At 44.1% G+C, this 14,994-nt stretch overlaps 1 protein-coding gene across 3 annotated transcripts; it reads right to left on the reverse strand.

Moving 5' to 3' along the window:
- Positions 1–665: 665 nt before the first annotated feature.
- Positions 666–14,694, reverse strand: c11orf74 (chromosome 11 open reading frame 74). 3 transcript variants are annotated; one of them, NM_001197154.1, is made up of 6 exons: positions 14,567–14,643; positions 10,282–10,431; positions 4,776–4,912; positions 2,938–3,004; positions 2,740–2,855; positions 666–974 (listed from the first exon to the last, which is right to left on the reverse strand). In NM_001197154.1, exons 2-6 carry the CDS (start codon positions 10,412–10,414, stop codon positions 813–815), a joined length of 615 nt encoding a protein of 204 aa, NP_001184083.1. In that variant the 5' UTR covers positions 10,415–10,431; positions 14,567–14,643; the 3' UTR covers positions 666–812. The 3 variants fall into 3 exon arrangements, with proteins under 3 accessions (NP_001184083.1, XP_012816737.1, XP_012816738.1); XM_012961283.3 differs by having other exon boundaries at positions 671–974; positions 14,592–14,694; XM_012961284.3 differs by having other exon boundaries at positions 745–974; positions 4,788–4,912; positions 14,567–14,670.
- Positions 14,695–14,994: the final 300 nt, after the last annotated feature.

Consider the following 14,994-nt stretch of genomic DNA (forward strand, 5'->3'; position numbering starts at 1 on the left):
CCCCTGGGTACTTGAAATGCCAGGGCCTATTTTGAATCCCAGTGCAGACCTGTAGGTAACTATTACAAACTAATATTAATAAATATTAAAATGACATCACCTGCTTTGCCAGTTTCCTAAGAATCTCTATGCCACCATGAGGTCAGTGGTAACTGCTTTCATAACTCATCAAGTTGTAGTAAAGGATTGCAGCTGCTTTCTGTGGCCGTGTATACGAAACCACAGAGTAAACTGCCACAGAACTTCTCCCTGGCTCACAAACTGCAGGGAGAAACACCTGCAGGTCCCCCTGAACCTTCAACCTGGCTGGCGTGACCCACTATGAAAGGGAGAAAAGGCTTTGGTGTCTTTGGGAGAATGTGTCCAAACGCTGAGTTCTTTCAGTCCCACCTGTGCCAACCGTTCAACTCACCACATAAGAGCCCCCCTCTGTGGTGGGAATGCCCCTCCATATCAGCAGCTCTCATCTCTGTGGTGGGGTTATCTGATCGGCAGAGTTCAGTAATGTGTCCTCAGCTGCACAGTCACAGGTGTGGGCTCGTACTGGGAAATCACACGTCAGTTCAGTGCCCGGCGCACACAAATGTCTAGCCCCAGTTTTATCTCTCTTCCCCTGAGCTTGCAAGCGCCACATCATTGTTGTTTTATACATATTTTATCTTTTCTTATATATTAATGGATTTTTATTTTCTAGAAAACATAAGTTCTGAGTTGGTTTTGACATATTCATTACAAAACATAGTGTGACTTTATGCCTATTTATTTACAACGGATAATTAAATATAAAAATGAATTCACGTTTCTGTTTTCCCCTAAATTTCGGTCTGTTCCGTGCTTTCTTCCTCGCCGATCTTCCCGTGTCTTTCCATTTCGAGGTATTTCAGTTCAGACACAGAAAACTTGGGCGTCAGAGCTACGTGGTCATAATCAAACCCCTCCTCCAGCGCAAAAGGCTGCACTTCCTCTGTCTGCTCCTGAGAGGGCCCATGACAAAGCAAGAGACATTAGCCATTGAAATCCAAAAACACTTTGAAGGATAATCACAAACTTAGCAAGGGAGTTGTAAATCTTACCAATAGTAAAGATCCGGGTGCTCATGCCCCAGACCTTTCAGCTTAGGGAGCCATCATGGGAAAAACACGTTAAAAGCAAAGCAGACAGGCACTCCGAAATGATGTAGAAAAAAGCAGCCGGATAGTAATAAAAATTGTATAGTTTATTTAATCCATATGTAAAAAAACAAGAGAAGCCTTATGCATTTCATACCGAAGGGTACTTAATCATAGGCTCATTACGAAACGCGTAAGGCTTCTCTTATTTTTTACATATGGATTAAATAAACTATACAATTTTTTATTAGTATCCAGCTGCTTTTTTCTACATCATTTTTGGGAATTCGGAGTGCCTGCCTGCTTTGTTTTTCACATTGAGTAAAGGCTATTGTGTCCTTTCTGTGTGTTTAACATATACATATATCTGTATATGTTAAACACATCTCCTCCAAGATACCTATAATATACTCTTTTACATTTCATCCCATAGAAAGTCAATGTGATAATGAATACAGGGACAAGTGTCTGCCGTATGCAGGCCATTTCCTTTTCCACTAAATAGCAAGCGGAAGCAGGCAGAGAAAGGTTTTCTATCAGGTCTCTCTGAGAAAAACAAGACAATAAAAATGCAATGTGAGTGGGTGAAAGTTGGGACTTAGCATGTGACCTGCATGCCATTTAATCATTTGCAGACAAGTTACCAAGTATTCCGGCACAGCTTGGTACAATACCTGCAGAGATCCTCTATACCACAAATTCTTAACCTATGGGTTGGGACCAAAAATGGGTCTCCCTGCTGTTTACAGTGAATCGCCACAATCCTCCATAGTCTTGATATATGTGTGTTAAATAGATTATCTCCTCTAATGTAGAGAATTGCTGGGCCTAGGCAACCCAGCACCCTGTCCCACCTCACATTTGATGACAATGGGGAGGGGGGTGGATAGATAAGCGAGCATCGTGAAGCGGGAAGGACTAGAGGGAATTGAGGGCCTGAAGACTAAAGGTACGTGCCTAGTGCCCCTTAAGCGTTGTGCCGTAAGGTGGCTATACACAGGCCGATTTTAGCTTTAGACTGAATCGGCAGCTTATCTGCCCGTGAATGGGCACTAATGACGAGCCTGCCGAGCAACATCTGGCCTGAAATCGGGCAGGTTTAATTTTTACGTCGGATTAGGGACCTCATAACCTCGTCGATGCAGTCCCTGAACTGACGGTGCCTATGCCCATCGTTTTAATTCGATTGTTTATCCCTAGGGCCAAATGAATGAATTAGCCCGATATAGCCCACCCGTAGGTGGGCATATCGGAATGGCCACCCTTAAGCACGAGCCTCTTCTGACTACCCCCAGCTACAGCCCTAAGACAGGTCCTAAAATAATTTTGGGCGCAGTTCTCTAGTTATGCCACAGGTTCCTGGTCCCTTGACTAGCAATAACCGAGGTCAAATGGGGATGCATTCAAGTTTTAGTAACCCACAGCAACCAATCAGCAGGAAGCATTTACTGGGCTGCTGTGTATTAGCAAACATCTGATTGGCTGCTATGGGTTATCAGCAGCTAGCAGTTGCCATTACATTACCCCCCGTAATGTTCTGTATTCATTTTCATTACAATGCCAGTGTCTTTGAGATTCAGAAAAGGATATTATTAGAGAATGAAGCAAGAGAGACACAAAGTGAATGTACCACAGTAGAAGCAGTTTCCTGGCAGGAGGGAAGGGTACGGAAGTCCAAGCGAGTGGATCGGCACCAAGACGGAATGTAGGAAGGCCCCTCGCTCTCTGCCTCACCGGGAAGCAACTCTGCAGAACAGAAACAGCCAGCGATAAATACACCCCACTGAAGTATTGGTATGGAGAGCTGAGAATTAAAATGGAGACTTACCAAAACCAGAACATGTAACATCTCCATTATCTGTTTCATAAGGGGAGGGATCCAAGTAATTATCAACCTGATGAAAAAAACCCAGCAAAACAGAGAATTTCTAATGAGAATAGCCTTGGGGACAGTTCTAGGCAACGTTCTATGGAAAATATAAAATGCATGGACTACAGGAACGAAATGTGAGGGAGGACATAAAGAATATGGAAGAGTTCTAAACACAACATAAAGTAGAAAATACATAGGAAGAGTCCTAGAGGTTCTAGGAATAACACAGGGGTCATGTAAAAACACTTCGGACCAGATCTGGACTGGGAGTCAACATAGGCCCTGGCATTCCTTATACACAGAGGGCCAAATAGCCCTCCAGCAGCCCAATAGTGACTGTCTATGGCATCATACTGCAGCCCCCCTGGCATTCCCAGTACCCAGAGGCACAAACAGCTCCCCCAGCCCAATAAATAGTGAGTGTCTGTGGCACCTTACAGCCCCCCTGGCATTCCCAGTACCCAGAGGCACAAACAGCCCCCCCAGCCCAATAAATAGTGACTGTCTGTGGCACCTTACAGCCCCCCTGGCATTCCCAGTACACAGAGGCACAAACAGCCCCCTCACCAGCCCAATAAACAGTGAGTGTCTGTGGCACCTTACAGCCCCCCTGGCATTCCCAGTACCCAGAAGCACAAACAGCCCCCCAGCTAAATAAATAGTGAGTGTCTGTGGCACCTTACAGCCCCCCTGGCATTCCCAGTACACAGAGGCACAAACAGCCCCCTCACCAGCCCAATAAATAGTGAGTGTCTGTGGCACCTTACAGCCCCCCTGGCATTCCCAGTACCCAGAGGCACAAACAGCCCCCCAGCCCAATAAACAGTGAGTGTCTGTGGCACCTTACAGCCCCCCTGGCATTCCCAGTACCCAGAAGCACAAACAGCCCCCCAGCTAAATAAATAGTGACTGTCTGTGGCACCTTACAGCCCCCCTGGCATTCCCAGTACCCAGAGGCACAAACAGCCCCCCCCCCCAGCCCAATAAATAGTGACTGTCTGTGGCACCTTACAGCCCCCCTGGCATTCCCAGTACCCAGAGGCACAAACAGCCCCCCCAGCCCAATAAATAGTGACTGTCTGTGGCACCTTACAGACCCCCTGGCATTCCCAGTACCCAAAGGCACAAACAGCCCCCCCCAGCCCAATAAATAGTGACTGTCTGTGGCACCTTACAGCCCCCCTGGCATTCCCAGTACCCAGAGGCACAAACAGCCCCCCCCCCAGCCCAATAAATAGTGACTGTCTATGGCACCTTACAGCCCCCCTGGCATTCCCAGTACCCAGAGGCACAAACAGCCCCCCCAGCCCAATAAATAGTGACTGTCTGTGGCACCTTACAGCCCCCTTGGCATTCCCAGTACCCAGAGGCACAAACAGCCCCCCCACCAGCCCAATAAATAGTGACTGTCTGTGGCACCTTACTGCAGCCCCTCTGGCATTTGCCAGAACCCACAGATTGCCAGTCCGGGCCTGCTTCGTACAAAGGGCAAAAAACATGGCAGTTTGAATCTTTTTTTGCACTTTACACTCTGCCCAGACATCAGTAAACGAGCCCTCATATGTGTTCCATTGGGTTCTAGAGGATGTTTGGCACTTTTGGAAGAGGTCTAGAGGAAACACACATGCAGTAATCTATTCAGGTAGAACAGAGACTACTCCTAAGGGAACAAGTTAGGGGGAGCCCATACAATGAATGGGGGACCAACCTGGACAAAGTTAAACCATTCATACAAAAAGTCAGATCCGCAAGTGATTGGGACTGCTGGTTCTGGTTACACAGTAGGAATGTACCTTTGTCTGTACCTGCTCTGATTCTTTAGCAGTACTGTCTTTATTTCCATCTTCCTCCTTATCCTTTGTTCTCGCCCTCTCCCAGGTGCGCTGCTGTTCTGGCACTGAAACAGGTCCGAACTGCAACTCCCGTCTCTCTGAAAAAGAACGAAGATCACCATCAAACAAGGCAAGGTTACTCTGGGAACTGAGTTAGCAAACAACCACTTTCATTGCCCACACTGTGACCCTTCAGCTGCTGTTCCTCTGCTTGGGAGTTATAATTCAGCCCAGAACTGTGCCCATTTACACATACAGCATGGAGTATATAGAAGGTTAACATTTGGGTTGCAGCAGGCTTGGGGGCCCTGTCATAAAAACTGTCTTGGCTTAGCTTTATACAGAGGGCTCCCTTTATGCACTGAGCCTATAGAAGGGCATACGCCTGTCCCACTTGTGTCCTGCCCCTTACCCTTCCTCATCCACCAGGGGAACTTGAGCCCAAATGGACGCATTTTACTAACTGGTGTAAAGGTTTGCATCTGGTTTAAAGGGTACTTGTCACCCAGACCAGGCCTGGAACTAGGGGTAGGCAGATGAGCAACCTGCCTAGGGTGCAACAATGGTGGGGGGGGAAGCTAGGCAGGTACCTCTTCTGCCTACCCCTAGTCCATGCTCTCTTGCCCCCATTGCCGCTTGTCATTGCACCCCCATGATGTCACTGCACATGTGGGCGTTTCGTCTTCAGGGGAGGGCAAAGTGGCCAGCCGGGTTGCCTCTGACCCAGACATAAAAGTTGTATAGTAAAAGTCCTTTTCAGATTAAACATGAAACTCAAATTCTTTTTTTTTTATGAACACATCCATACCTGTAAAGGTATTTAAAAACCTCAACTGTCTATCATATATTGCCTGACCTGCCTCAGGCATAGAGGTGGGGCTTTCACTTTCCATTCAGCACTTCCTAGAGGTCACTGCATTCCTCAAATTCCCCCTCACCATCTATAATTGTGTAGCCTGTGCGTGGGCATCGGGTCCCCCATTGTGGCGCACACACATTATTTTGGGATAATGCAAAAGTTGACTCAATAATAGTGTTTACAAAATGGCTGTCTATGTGCTCTACTTGTGGATCCCAAAATGGATCCCCAAATTTTATAGTGTCAGACAAACACAATAGGAAAAAGTTTGGAATTATGTCTTAGGGTGACAGGAACCCCTTTAATGGGATTTTTCACCTTTGTGAAAGACACATGGGGGGGATTAGCCTCCATAAGTCGCCAATTTACTGCATGGCAAAAAAAGTCACAGCAACTAATTGCCCCATGTGTCTTCGTCCTTAGTTTGATGTAGAAAGTGCTATTCTGGGACAATTTGCAATTGGTCTTCATTGTTTATTATTCATAGCTATTTTATTGTTTTATTTATTGTTCCGCAGCTTTCCAATTTGGAATTTCAGCAGTTATTTGGTTGCTAGGGTCCAATTCGAGAGAGACTGATATATAAATAGTAAAGAGTTTGAATAGAAAGATAAGTAATAAAAAAAGTAACAATAAAACTGTAGCAGAGCAGTGCAATAGTTTTTAACTGCCGGGGTCAGTGACCCCCATTTGAAATCTGGAAAGAGTCATAAAAAGAAGGCAAACAAGTCAAAAACTATAAAAGATAAAAAAAAAAAACGAAGACCAATTGAAAAGTTGCTTAGAATTGGCCATTCTGTTACATATTAAAAGTTAACTTAAAGCTGCTGGCTGTCATGAGATCATGAGATCCCCCCAAAGAATACAGAATCTATATCCCCATGGTACAACTTTTTAATATCAGATGGTATGAGGCTGGCGGATAAAGGGTTAATCAGTGGAAAGAGCGACAAGATTTTTCCCTTTTTTTAAAAAAAAAAAAAAAACTCGAGTTAAAAAACAAAAATGTTTTCTCTCGCGCTGCCCTTACAATAAGGTGTTTGTGCATTTAAGGGAAGCAGAGAGGAAAGATGCTGGGTAAATATGTTTCCCCTGACGATATGGAAATGGCTGAGCAAGTTTCCGACAAACAGACTGCGGCCAAAACATGCCCCTATTGGTCCAACGTCCGTGTCTCCTGTTGTTTCCATTCTTCCCAATTGTCTCGAAAATAAAAGGCTCTGAAGGGAATAAAGCTTTTGAGATACTCCCTAGGAACAAGCTGGGTGTATGGGCAGAAAATGTGGCCCCTAAGTGCCCCCCCCCCAACTTGAGTTGAATAGAAATTGCCCAGCAAGCTTGGATATATATTTGGGCACTTTATTGCCCGCGGGAGAGGAACTTTTACGCAAGCACCCTGGCTGTCATAGAACTTACACCTTAAGTAGAACTAAAGCTAAACACTAGAAATGCTACATCTATGGGGTCATTTATAACCCCCGGGGGGAGCACAGGAGCGAGCCCCTTAGTACTCATGTAACAGCAGCCACTGACACTCAAAAAATGGTCTAAGGCTTTTTTTGAATGCACTAAAAAGTGCAAAAATAGAGGCAAAATTCAGCTCGGGGGTCCTCCAGATAAGGGGTCTTTCTAAAATTTGGATCGCCATACCCTAAGTCTACTAAAACATTATTGAAATATTAGTTAAACCCTAAAGGATTGTTTTGCATCCAATAAGGATTAATTGTATCTTAGTACAGGTATGGAACCCATTATCCAGAATGCTTGGGACCTGGTGTTTTCTGGAAAAGGGATCTTTCCGTAATTTGGATCTCGACACCTTAGTCTAAAAAAATATTATTTAAACATTAAACAAACCCAAATGTTTTGCCTCCAATAAGGATTAATTATATCTTGGGATCAAGTACAGGTACTGTTTTATTATTACAGAGAAAAGGGAATCATTTAACCATTAAATAAACCCAATAGGGCTGTTCTGCCCCCAATAAGGGGTAATTATATCTTAGTTGGGATCAAGTACAGGTACTGTTTTATTATTACAGAGAAAAGTGAATCATTTAACCATTAAATAAACCCAATAGGGCTGTTCTGCCCCCAATAAGGGGTAATTATATCATAGTTGGGATCAAGTACAGGTACTGTTTTATTATTACAGAGAAAGGGGAATCATTTAACCATTAAATAAACCCAATACGGCTGTTCTGCCCCCAATAAGGGGTAATTATATCTTAGTTGGGATCAAGTACAGGTACTGTTTTATTATTACAGAGAAAGGGGAATCATTTAACCATTAAATAAACCCAATACGGCTGTTCTGCCCCCAATAAGGGGTAATTATATCTTAGTTGGGATCAAGTACAGGTACTGTTTTATTATTACAGAGAAAGGGGAATCATTTAACCATTAAATAAACCCAATACGGCTGTTCTGCCCCTAATAAGGGGTAATTATATCTTAGTTGGGATCAAGTACAGGTACTGTTTTATTATTAAAGAGAAAAGGGAATCATTTAACCATTAAATAAACCCAATAGGGCTGTTCTGCCCCCAATAAGGGGTAATTATATGTTAGTTGGGATCAAGTACAGGTACTATTTTATTATTACAGGGAAAAGGGAATCATTTAATCATGAAATAAACCCAATAGGGCTGTTCTGCCCCCAATAAGGGGTAACTATATCTTAGTTGGGATCAAGTACAGGTACTGTTTTATTATTACAGAGAAAAGGGAATCATTTAACCATTAAATAAACCCAATAGGGCTGTTCTGCCCCAAATAAGGGGTAATTATATCTTAGTTGGGATCAAGTACAGGTACTGTTTTATTATTACAGAGAAAAGGGAATCATTTAACCATGAAATTAACCCAATAGGGCTGTTCTGCCCCCAATAAGGGGTAATTATATCTCAGATGGGATCAAGTACAGGTACTGTTTCGTTATAGAGAAAAAGAAAATGATTTTTAAAAATTAGACTTATTTGCTTATAATGGAGTCTACGGGAGGTGGCCTTCCCGTAATATAGAACTTAATGGATAACGGGTTTCTGGATATTGTCTTATTATTACAGAGATAAAGGAAATCAGGAAAAAAATTGAATTATTTGATTACAAATTAAGTCTATGGGGGATGGCCTTCCCATAATTCAGAGCTTTCTAGATAATGGGTTTCCAAGATAACAGATCCCAGATGCCTTGGCTCACTGACTAACTGCCCTTAGCATAAGCTTAGGATAAAGATCTCTATAGCCCTGGAGAGTTGCCCTTCTTCAGTAAAAAAAAGCTGTGCAAACTTGCCCCTGAACACTGTACCCAGAAGGCACCTTGCCAACTGGCATTGTTAAAAAGCTTTTGCTTTACCCCCCTATGTAGGCAGTGATGTTTTGCACTCTAGGAGTTCCTCTTCTAACGGCCGCTTTTCCACTTATTCTCTGAGCTGCTAGAAAAACAATAACAGAACTAGAGACGAGCAGCAGATGTTGCTGAAAAGCAAAAAAAAAAAAATATTGAATATATTCTCCGGGGGCTCTGCCCACATAGAGGCTAAAACCACACACAGCCTCTCACCTGTTCCCAGGGGCCCTTGGCTGCACACACAGCTCTGTGTGGCCCTTATATTGCAATGTGTAGTGTAATGCAACTTATTGTCTGCAAATTAAATGTACTTTATTGCTACACAAGGAATGTAAACGTAGCAAGGGGGATTAAAGTAACCACTTGCCCCCCAACTACCCTGTATTGTCAGTGGCCCCCTCTTCTATATAGTCCTGTGTGTTTGGCCAAGCTGGTTGAGCCAAGGTGCAAAGTCCAGGCCCTGATTGTGTTTTGTTCCAGTACAGGTATGGGATCCCTTATCCGGAAAGCTCTGAATTACAGATAGTCCGTCTCCCATAAGGTGCCCATACACCTTAAGATCAGCTCAGGAGCGGATCTTCTCCCGATATCCCCCACCTACGTGTGGGCGATATCGGGAGAATCCAGGCTAATTCGATCGTTTGGCCCTGGGGCCAAACGATCAAATTATTACGCCGGGTATAGGCAAAGTCGGTCTGGGGACCGCATCCGACTAGATTTTTTAACCTGCCCGATCGAGTTCTGGGCGATTTCAGGCCAGATATCGGTCGGGCAGGCCCGTCGGTAGTGCCCATATACGTGCCGATTAGCTGCCGAATCGGTCTAAGGGACCCATATTGGCAGCTAGAATTGGCCCGTGTATGGGGACCTATAGACTCCATTTTAATCAAATAATTCAGAATTTAAACTGATTTCCTTTTTCTCTGTAATAATAATAAAAATAACAGTACCTGTACTTTATCCCAACTAACATATAAATAATCCTTACTGGATTCAAAACAATCCTATTGGGTTTAATTAATGTTTTATTGATTTGTTAGTAGACTTAAGGTATGGAGATCCAAATAACGGAAAGACCCCTTATCCGGAATACCCTTGGTCCTGTGCATTCTGGATAAGGGGTCCTATACCTGTACTGTATCCCCAGCCGACTCCCTTTCCATCCAGCAGCTGATCTATATCCATCACACTGGAAGAGACAGGAGAGAAAGGGGGAACAACATACTTAGAAGCAGTGGAAACATCTAGAAGATTTACCTTTAGGAAGATGACTAAAAGTGCCAAGGAACTGCTCGTACGACTGCTCAGGAATGCTAATGAACCGATCCAGAACATCAGAGGTCCAATCGCCTTCTGCCATAATGGGGCATTCGGGCAGAGAGCCTGGCATGACTTTCTGTAAGGTGCCTGTAGGACAATAAGAGATGTAATATAGTTGCTGCTCCTTAGTTGCCCCTATTTGGAAAAGACAACTTCCCGCTAAATATAAGCTGTATAAGGCAATGGCAAATACTGTTTGTTGACACTATATGGCTTATTTACCAACACAGATGCTTATATGCACAAGTGGAGTTGCCAATAGCAGCCAATCAGCAATAGGCTACTACAAGTTAAAATGGTTGCTATGGGTAACTGGCTGCACTGGTGCAATTAAGCACCTATACTACTAAGTCACCTATTCAGCATTTGCAGGGTAAGGCCTGTTTTCTAATCCCCAGTGAAAGCCGGCCGGCACAATGAACTAACCGCACTTTTTTGGTGGTTTATATGCAAATAGAAGTGGTTTAGGGAAGGAAATGGTGGCTTTTGTCTTGTTTTCCTGCTTTCAAGTTATACGAAGGGAAGATTTAGCACCGTCTGTATCCAGTAGGTGGCCTCCGGCTCAAACAATCACTTCTAGTGATACCGCACATAATGTATTCTGTTACACTACAACTCCCAGCACCACTGCTTGGGCTGTACCTGCACACTCAGGGGATGGCTGAGAGCAAAAAGTGCCTCACTTTGAGGGTCGGTGGGGCAGCCTAGAGTAGGGCAGGAAGTTCAGGGTCTGTAAGGGCAGTCTAAAGTAGGACAGGTATTGGGGGTCTCTAAGATTAGTCTAGAGTAGAACAGGTAGTTGAGCATTGGTAAGGGCAGTCTAGAGTAGGACAGGTACTTGAGGGTCTGTGGGGCAGCCTAGAGTAGGGCAGGTAGTTGAGGGTCTGTGGGGCAGTCTACAGTAGGGCAGGTAGCTAAGGGTCTGTGGAAAGCCTAGAGTAGGGCAGGTAGTTGAGGGTCTGTGGGGCAGCCTAGAGTAGGGCAGGTAGTTGAGGGTCTGTGGGGCAGCCTAGAGTAGGGCAGGTACTTGAGGGTCTGTGGGGCAGCCTAGAGTAGGGCAGGTACTTGAGGGTCTGTGGGGCAGCCTAGAGTAGGGCAGGTAGTTGAGGGTCTGTGGGACAGCCTAGAGTAGGGCAGGTACTTGAGGGTCTGTGGGGCAGCCTAGAGTAGGGCAGGTAGTTGAGGGTCTGTGGGGCAGTATAGAGCAGGTACATCTATTAAGGAACAATATTGTACAACAACTGACAGGGTACAAGCTCAGGGTAACCCAGCCGTGGGCCTACAGATAAAGTTGACCTACAGAATCCCACATCAGACACACACACCTTAGTGTAAGGGCCCTAAACCTTCTTCAGGTTATAAAATGGGAAGGTGTAACACTCCTTGCACACCTGCAGCCTCTGTGTAACCTACATAAGCACTCACACACCTGTGCACTCGTTTGTCTTGTACCCAGTATAACCCATTGCAAGGCCAGTATAACCCATTGTACCCAGTATAACCCATTGCAAGGACAGTATAACCCATTGTACCCAGTATAACCCATTGCAAGGCCAGTATAACCCATTGTACCCAGTATAACCCATTGCAAGGACAGTATAACCCATTGTACCCAGTATAACCCATTGCAAGGCCAGTATAACCCATTGTACCCAGTATAACCCATTGCAAGGCCAGTATAACCCATTGTACCCAGTATAACCCATTGCAAGGACAGTATAACCCATTGTACCCAGTATAACCCATTGCAAGGCCAGTATAACCCATTGTACCCAGTATAACCCATTGCAAGGCCAGTATAACCCATTGTACCCAGTATAACCCATTGCAAGGCCAGTATAACCCATTGTACCCAGTATAACCCATTGTACCCAGTATAACCCATTGTACCCAGTATAACCCATTGCAAGGACAGTATAACCCATTGTACCCAGTATAACCCATTGCAAGGCCAGTATAACCCATTGTACCCAGTATAACCCATTGCAAGGCCAGTATAACCCATTGTACCCAGTATAACCCATTGCAAGGCCAGTATAACCCATTGTACCCAGTATAACCCATTGTACCCAGTATAACCCATTGTACCCAGTATAACCCATTGTACCCAGTATAGCCCATTGCACCCAGTATAACCCATTGCGCAAGGCCAGTCACAAGCAGCCAATGCCGCAATATCTGCCATTCAGATTACAGAACCATAGTCATCAGAATGCCTTGGGCACCAATACTACTTGGCCCGGCTCTCAGCAAGACATAATCATATTTATGTTCAAGTACAGGGCACACAAATGTAGGAGACTCCCAGTAAGTATGGGCTATATGACTATATTTACTATATTATGTCATTTTGTAGAGTGTAAGCTCTTTTGGGCAGGGCTCTCTTCACCTCTTGTATCGGTTATTGATTGCTTTATATGTTACTCTGTATGCCCAATGTATGTAACCCACTTATTGTACAGCGCTGCGGGATATGTTGGCGCTTTATAAATAAATGTTAATAATAATAATAATTTTGGCCATAATTTCTTTTCAGTCTAGGGGGGCGATTTACTAATCCACGAACGGATCGAAAGCGTCCGAATGCGTTTTTTCGTAATGATCGGTATTTTGCGACCTTTTCGTAAATTGTCGCAACTTTTTCGTAGCCATTACGACTTGCACGAATTGTTGCGACTTTTTCGTAGCCGTTATGACTTGCGCGAATTGTCGCGACTTTTTCGTAGCCGTTTGCCCGCCATTTACAAGCGCTCAATACGAAAAAGTTGCGACAAATCGCACAAGTCGTAACGGCTCTGAAAAAGTCGCGACAATTCGCGCAAGTTGTAACAGCTACGAAAAAGTTGCGACGGCGCCGAAAAAATCGCAAAAAATACAAAAAAGTCGCAAAATGTCCATTTCCGATCCGATTTTTTCCCATTCGGGATTCGGATTCGTGGATTAGTAAATCAGCCCCTAAGAATCCGACTCCAGTGCAAACGCCTTCTCTCCACGACCCTAAAACCCAGTCCCGAACTGTGTGGATGAAAGGGTTAAGCAAGTCACGGCAAGATGAGTTTGTGAGTTGAGCAGTCACAGGCTGTTAGCCACATCAGGGCAGGCAGTAACGTATCGGCACCCAGTCACTGGGGCGGCTTCCTTGTCTCACCATTTCTCATAGAACTCAGAGGAAAGAACAGACTTCAATCGGGATCCCGGGTATGTCGTTTATATTAATTCTAGCTTATTAATTAACATTTTCTGCACCAATATATACAGTATAATAGGAGATGATAAAACTAAAGGGCAAGTTACACCAAAGATTATTTATTAAAGATGCTGTTCACCTTTGATTTAACTTTTAGTATGATGTAGAGAGTGATATTCTGAAGCATTTTGCAATTGGTCTTCATTTTATATTACTTGTTGCTTTTTAATTATTTCGCTTCTTGTTCAGCAGCTCTCTCTGATTGAAATTTCAGCCGTTACCTGGTTGCTAGGGTTCAAATTACCTTAGCAACCAGGGAGTGGTTTGAATAAGAGACTGGTATATGAAATGGAGAGGGGCTGAATAGAAAAATAAGTAATAAAAAGTAAGGATAATAATAAAATTGTAGCCTCACGGAGCAATAGTTTTTTGGCTGCCGGGGTCAGTGACCCCCATTTGAAAGCTGCAAAGACGAAGTAGAAGGTAAATAATTCAAAAACTATAAAAGATACAAAATGAAGACCAATTGAAATGTTAACTTAGAAATACTCTCATTTGGTGCCTTGACTCACTTTGGTTTCCTTTATTATTTAAAATGTTTGTAATGAAAATACGCAAAATAAAATCAATATAAAGCCCTTTTTGGTGTTACTGTCCCTTTAATAGGGTCAGCTACTCCCAGCTATACAGCTGCTATGAACAAGTTTGTAGGTGAATGTTGACAGGTAAAATGAGTGAAATTGTGGACCAACATCCTTCCTGTCACTTTCATAACCTTTTAATGTGCTAAGAGGAAGCATGTTGCTAGGGAAAATCCTCCTGGTAACCAGATACCACGTCAGTAGGCACCCCAGCAGTCACTATAGTCACTAACCTTGCCCCAGGGGTTGCTGTATATTCTCAATTCAAAGCACAACCTGGGGGGGGGTTGTTAATATAAATACCTCTGTGTCACAGAGCTTGCACTCTATTCCCAATGGAAGATGACTTATTGCAAACATTTAAGGTTCCCTTCTATACAGTGTATATACTCACTGATACGCAGCTTCAAGCCACCTACCGAATCCCCTTTCCTCCAAGCAGCCACTCTTCGACTTAGTTATGGGCGCTTGCACGGCCGCTGGGAGTTATAGTCCAAATATCTTCGCTTTGAACCAGAGGCGAAGGAGATGCGGACTACAATTCCCAGTGTGCAGCGCGCTGGAATCCACGCCCTTAGATACAGTTGCTGGGGAAGCGATGAGAAACCCCGTCTTTCTAAATTCAATTGGCTGGAGTAATCACATGGCTAGGTAGCTGCTGCAGGCTGGGGGCGGGGCTTGGGGAAATTCAGTCACTGTAATAGGGAAGCGGCCAAATAAATCCCTGTGATTATATAGTTATACTCCATTAGTCCCTTATAGCCCATTTGCTTTGCTTCAGTTTCTTATGGTTAATATACTAATGTTAGTCAGAACAGGGGT

Source organism: Xenopus tropicalis, chromosome 4, assembly GCF_000004195.4.
Source record: "Xenopus tropicalis strain Nigerian chromosome 4, UCB_Xtro_10.0, whole genome shotgun sequence".
NCBI lineage: Eukaryota > Metazoa > Chordata > Amphibia > Anura > Pipidae > Xenopus > Xenopus tropicalis.

What these genes read in the sequence shown, in the direction of transcription:
- c11orf74 (NM_001197154.1), bottom strand. Translation starts at nt 10,414, where the DNA reads ATGCCAGGCTCTCTGCCCGAATGCCCCATTATGGCAGAAGGCGATTGG. An exon ending in TGTTACATGTTCTGGTTTTG is followed by an intron (nt 2,856 to 2,937) that starts GTAAGTCTCCAT and finishes TCTGTTCTGCAG; the next exon opens with AGTTGCTTCCCGGTGAGGCA. An exon ending in AGGAAACTGCTTCTACTGTG is followed by an intron (nt 975 to 2,739) that starts GTACATTCACTT and finishes GGGCCCTCTCAG; the next exon opens with GAGCAGACAGAGGAAGTGCA.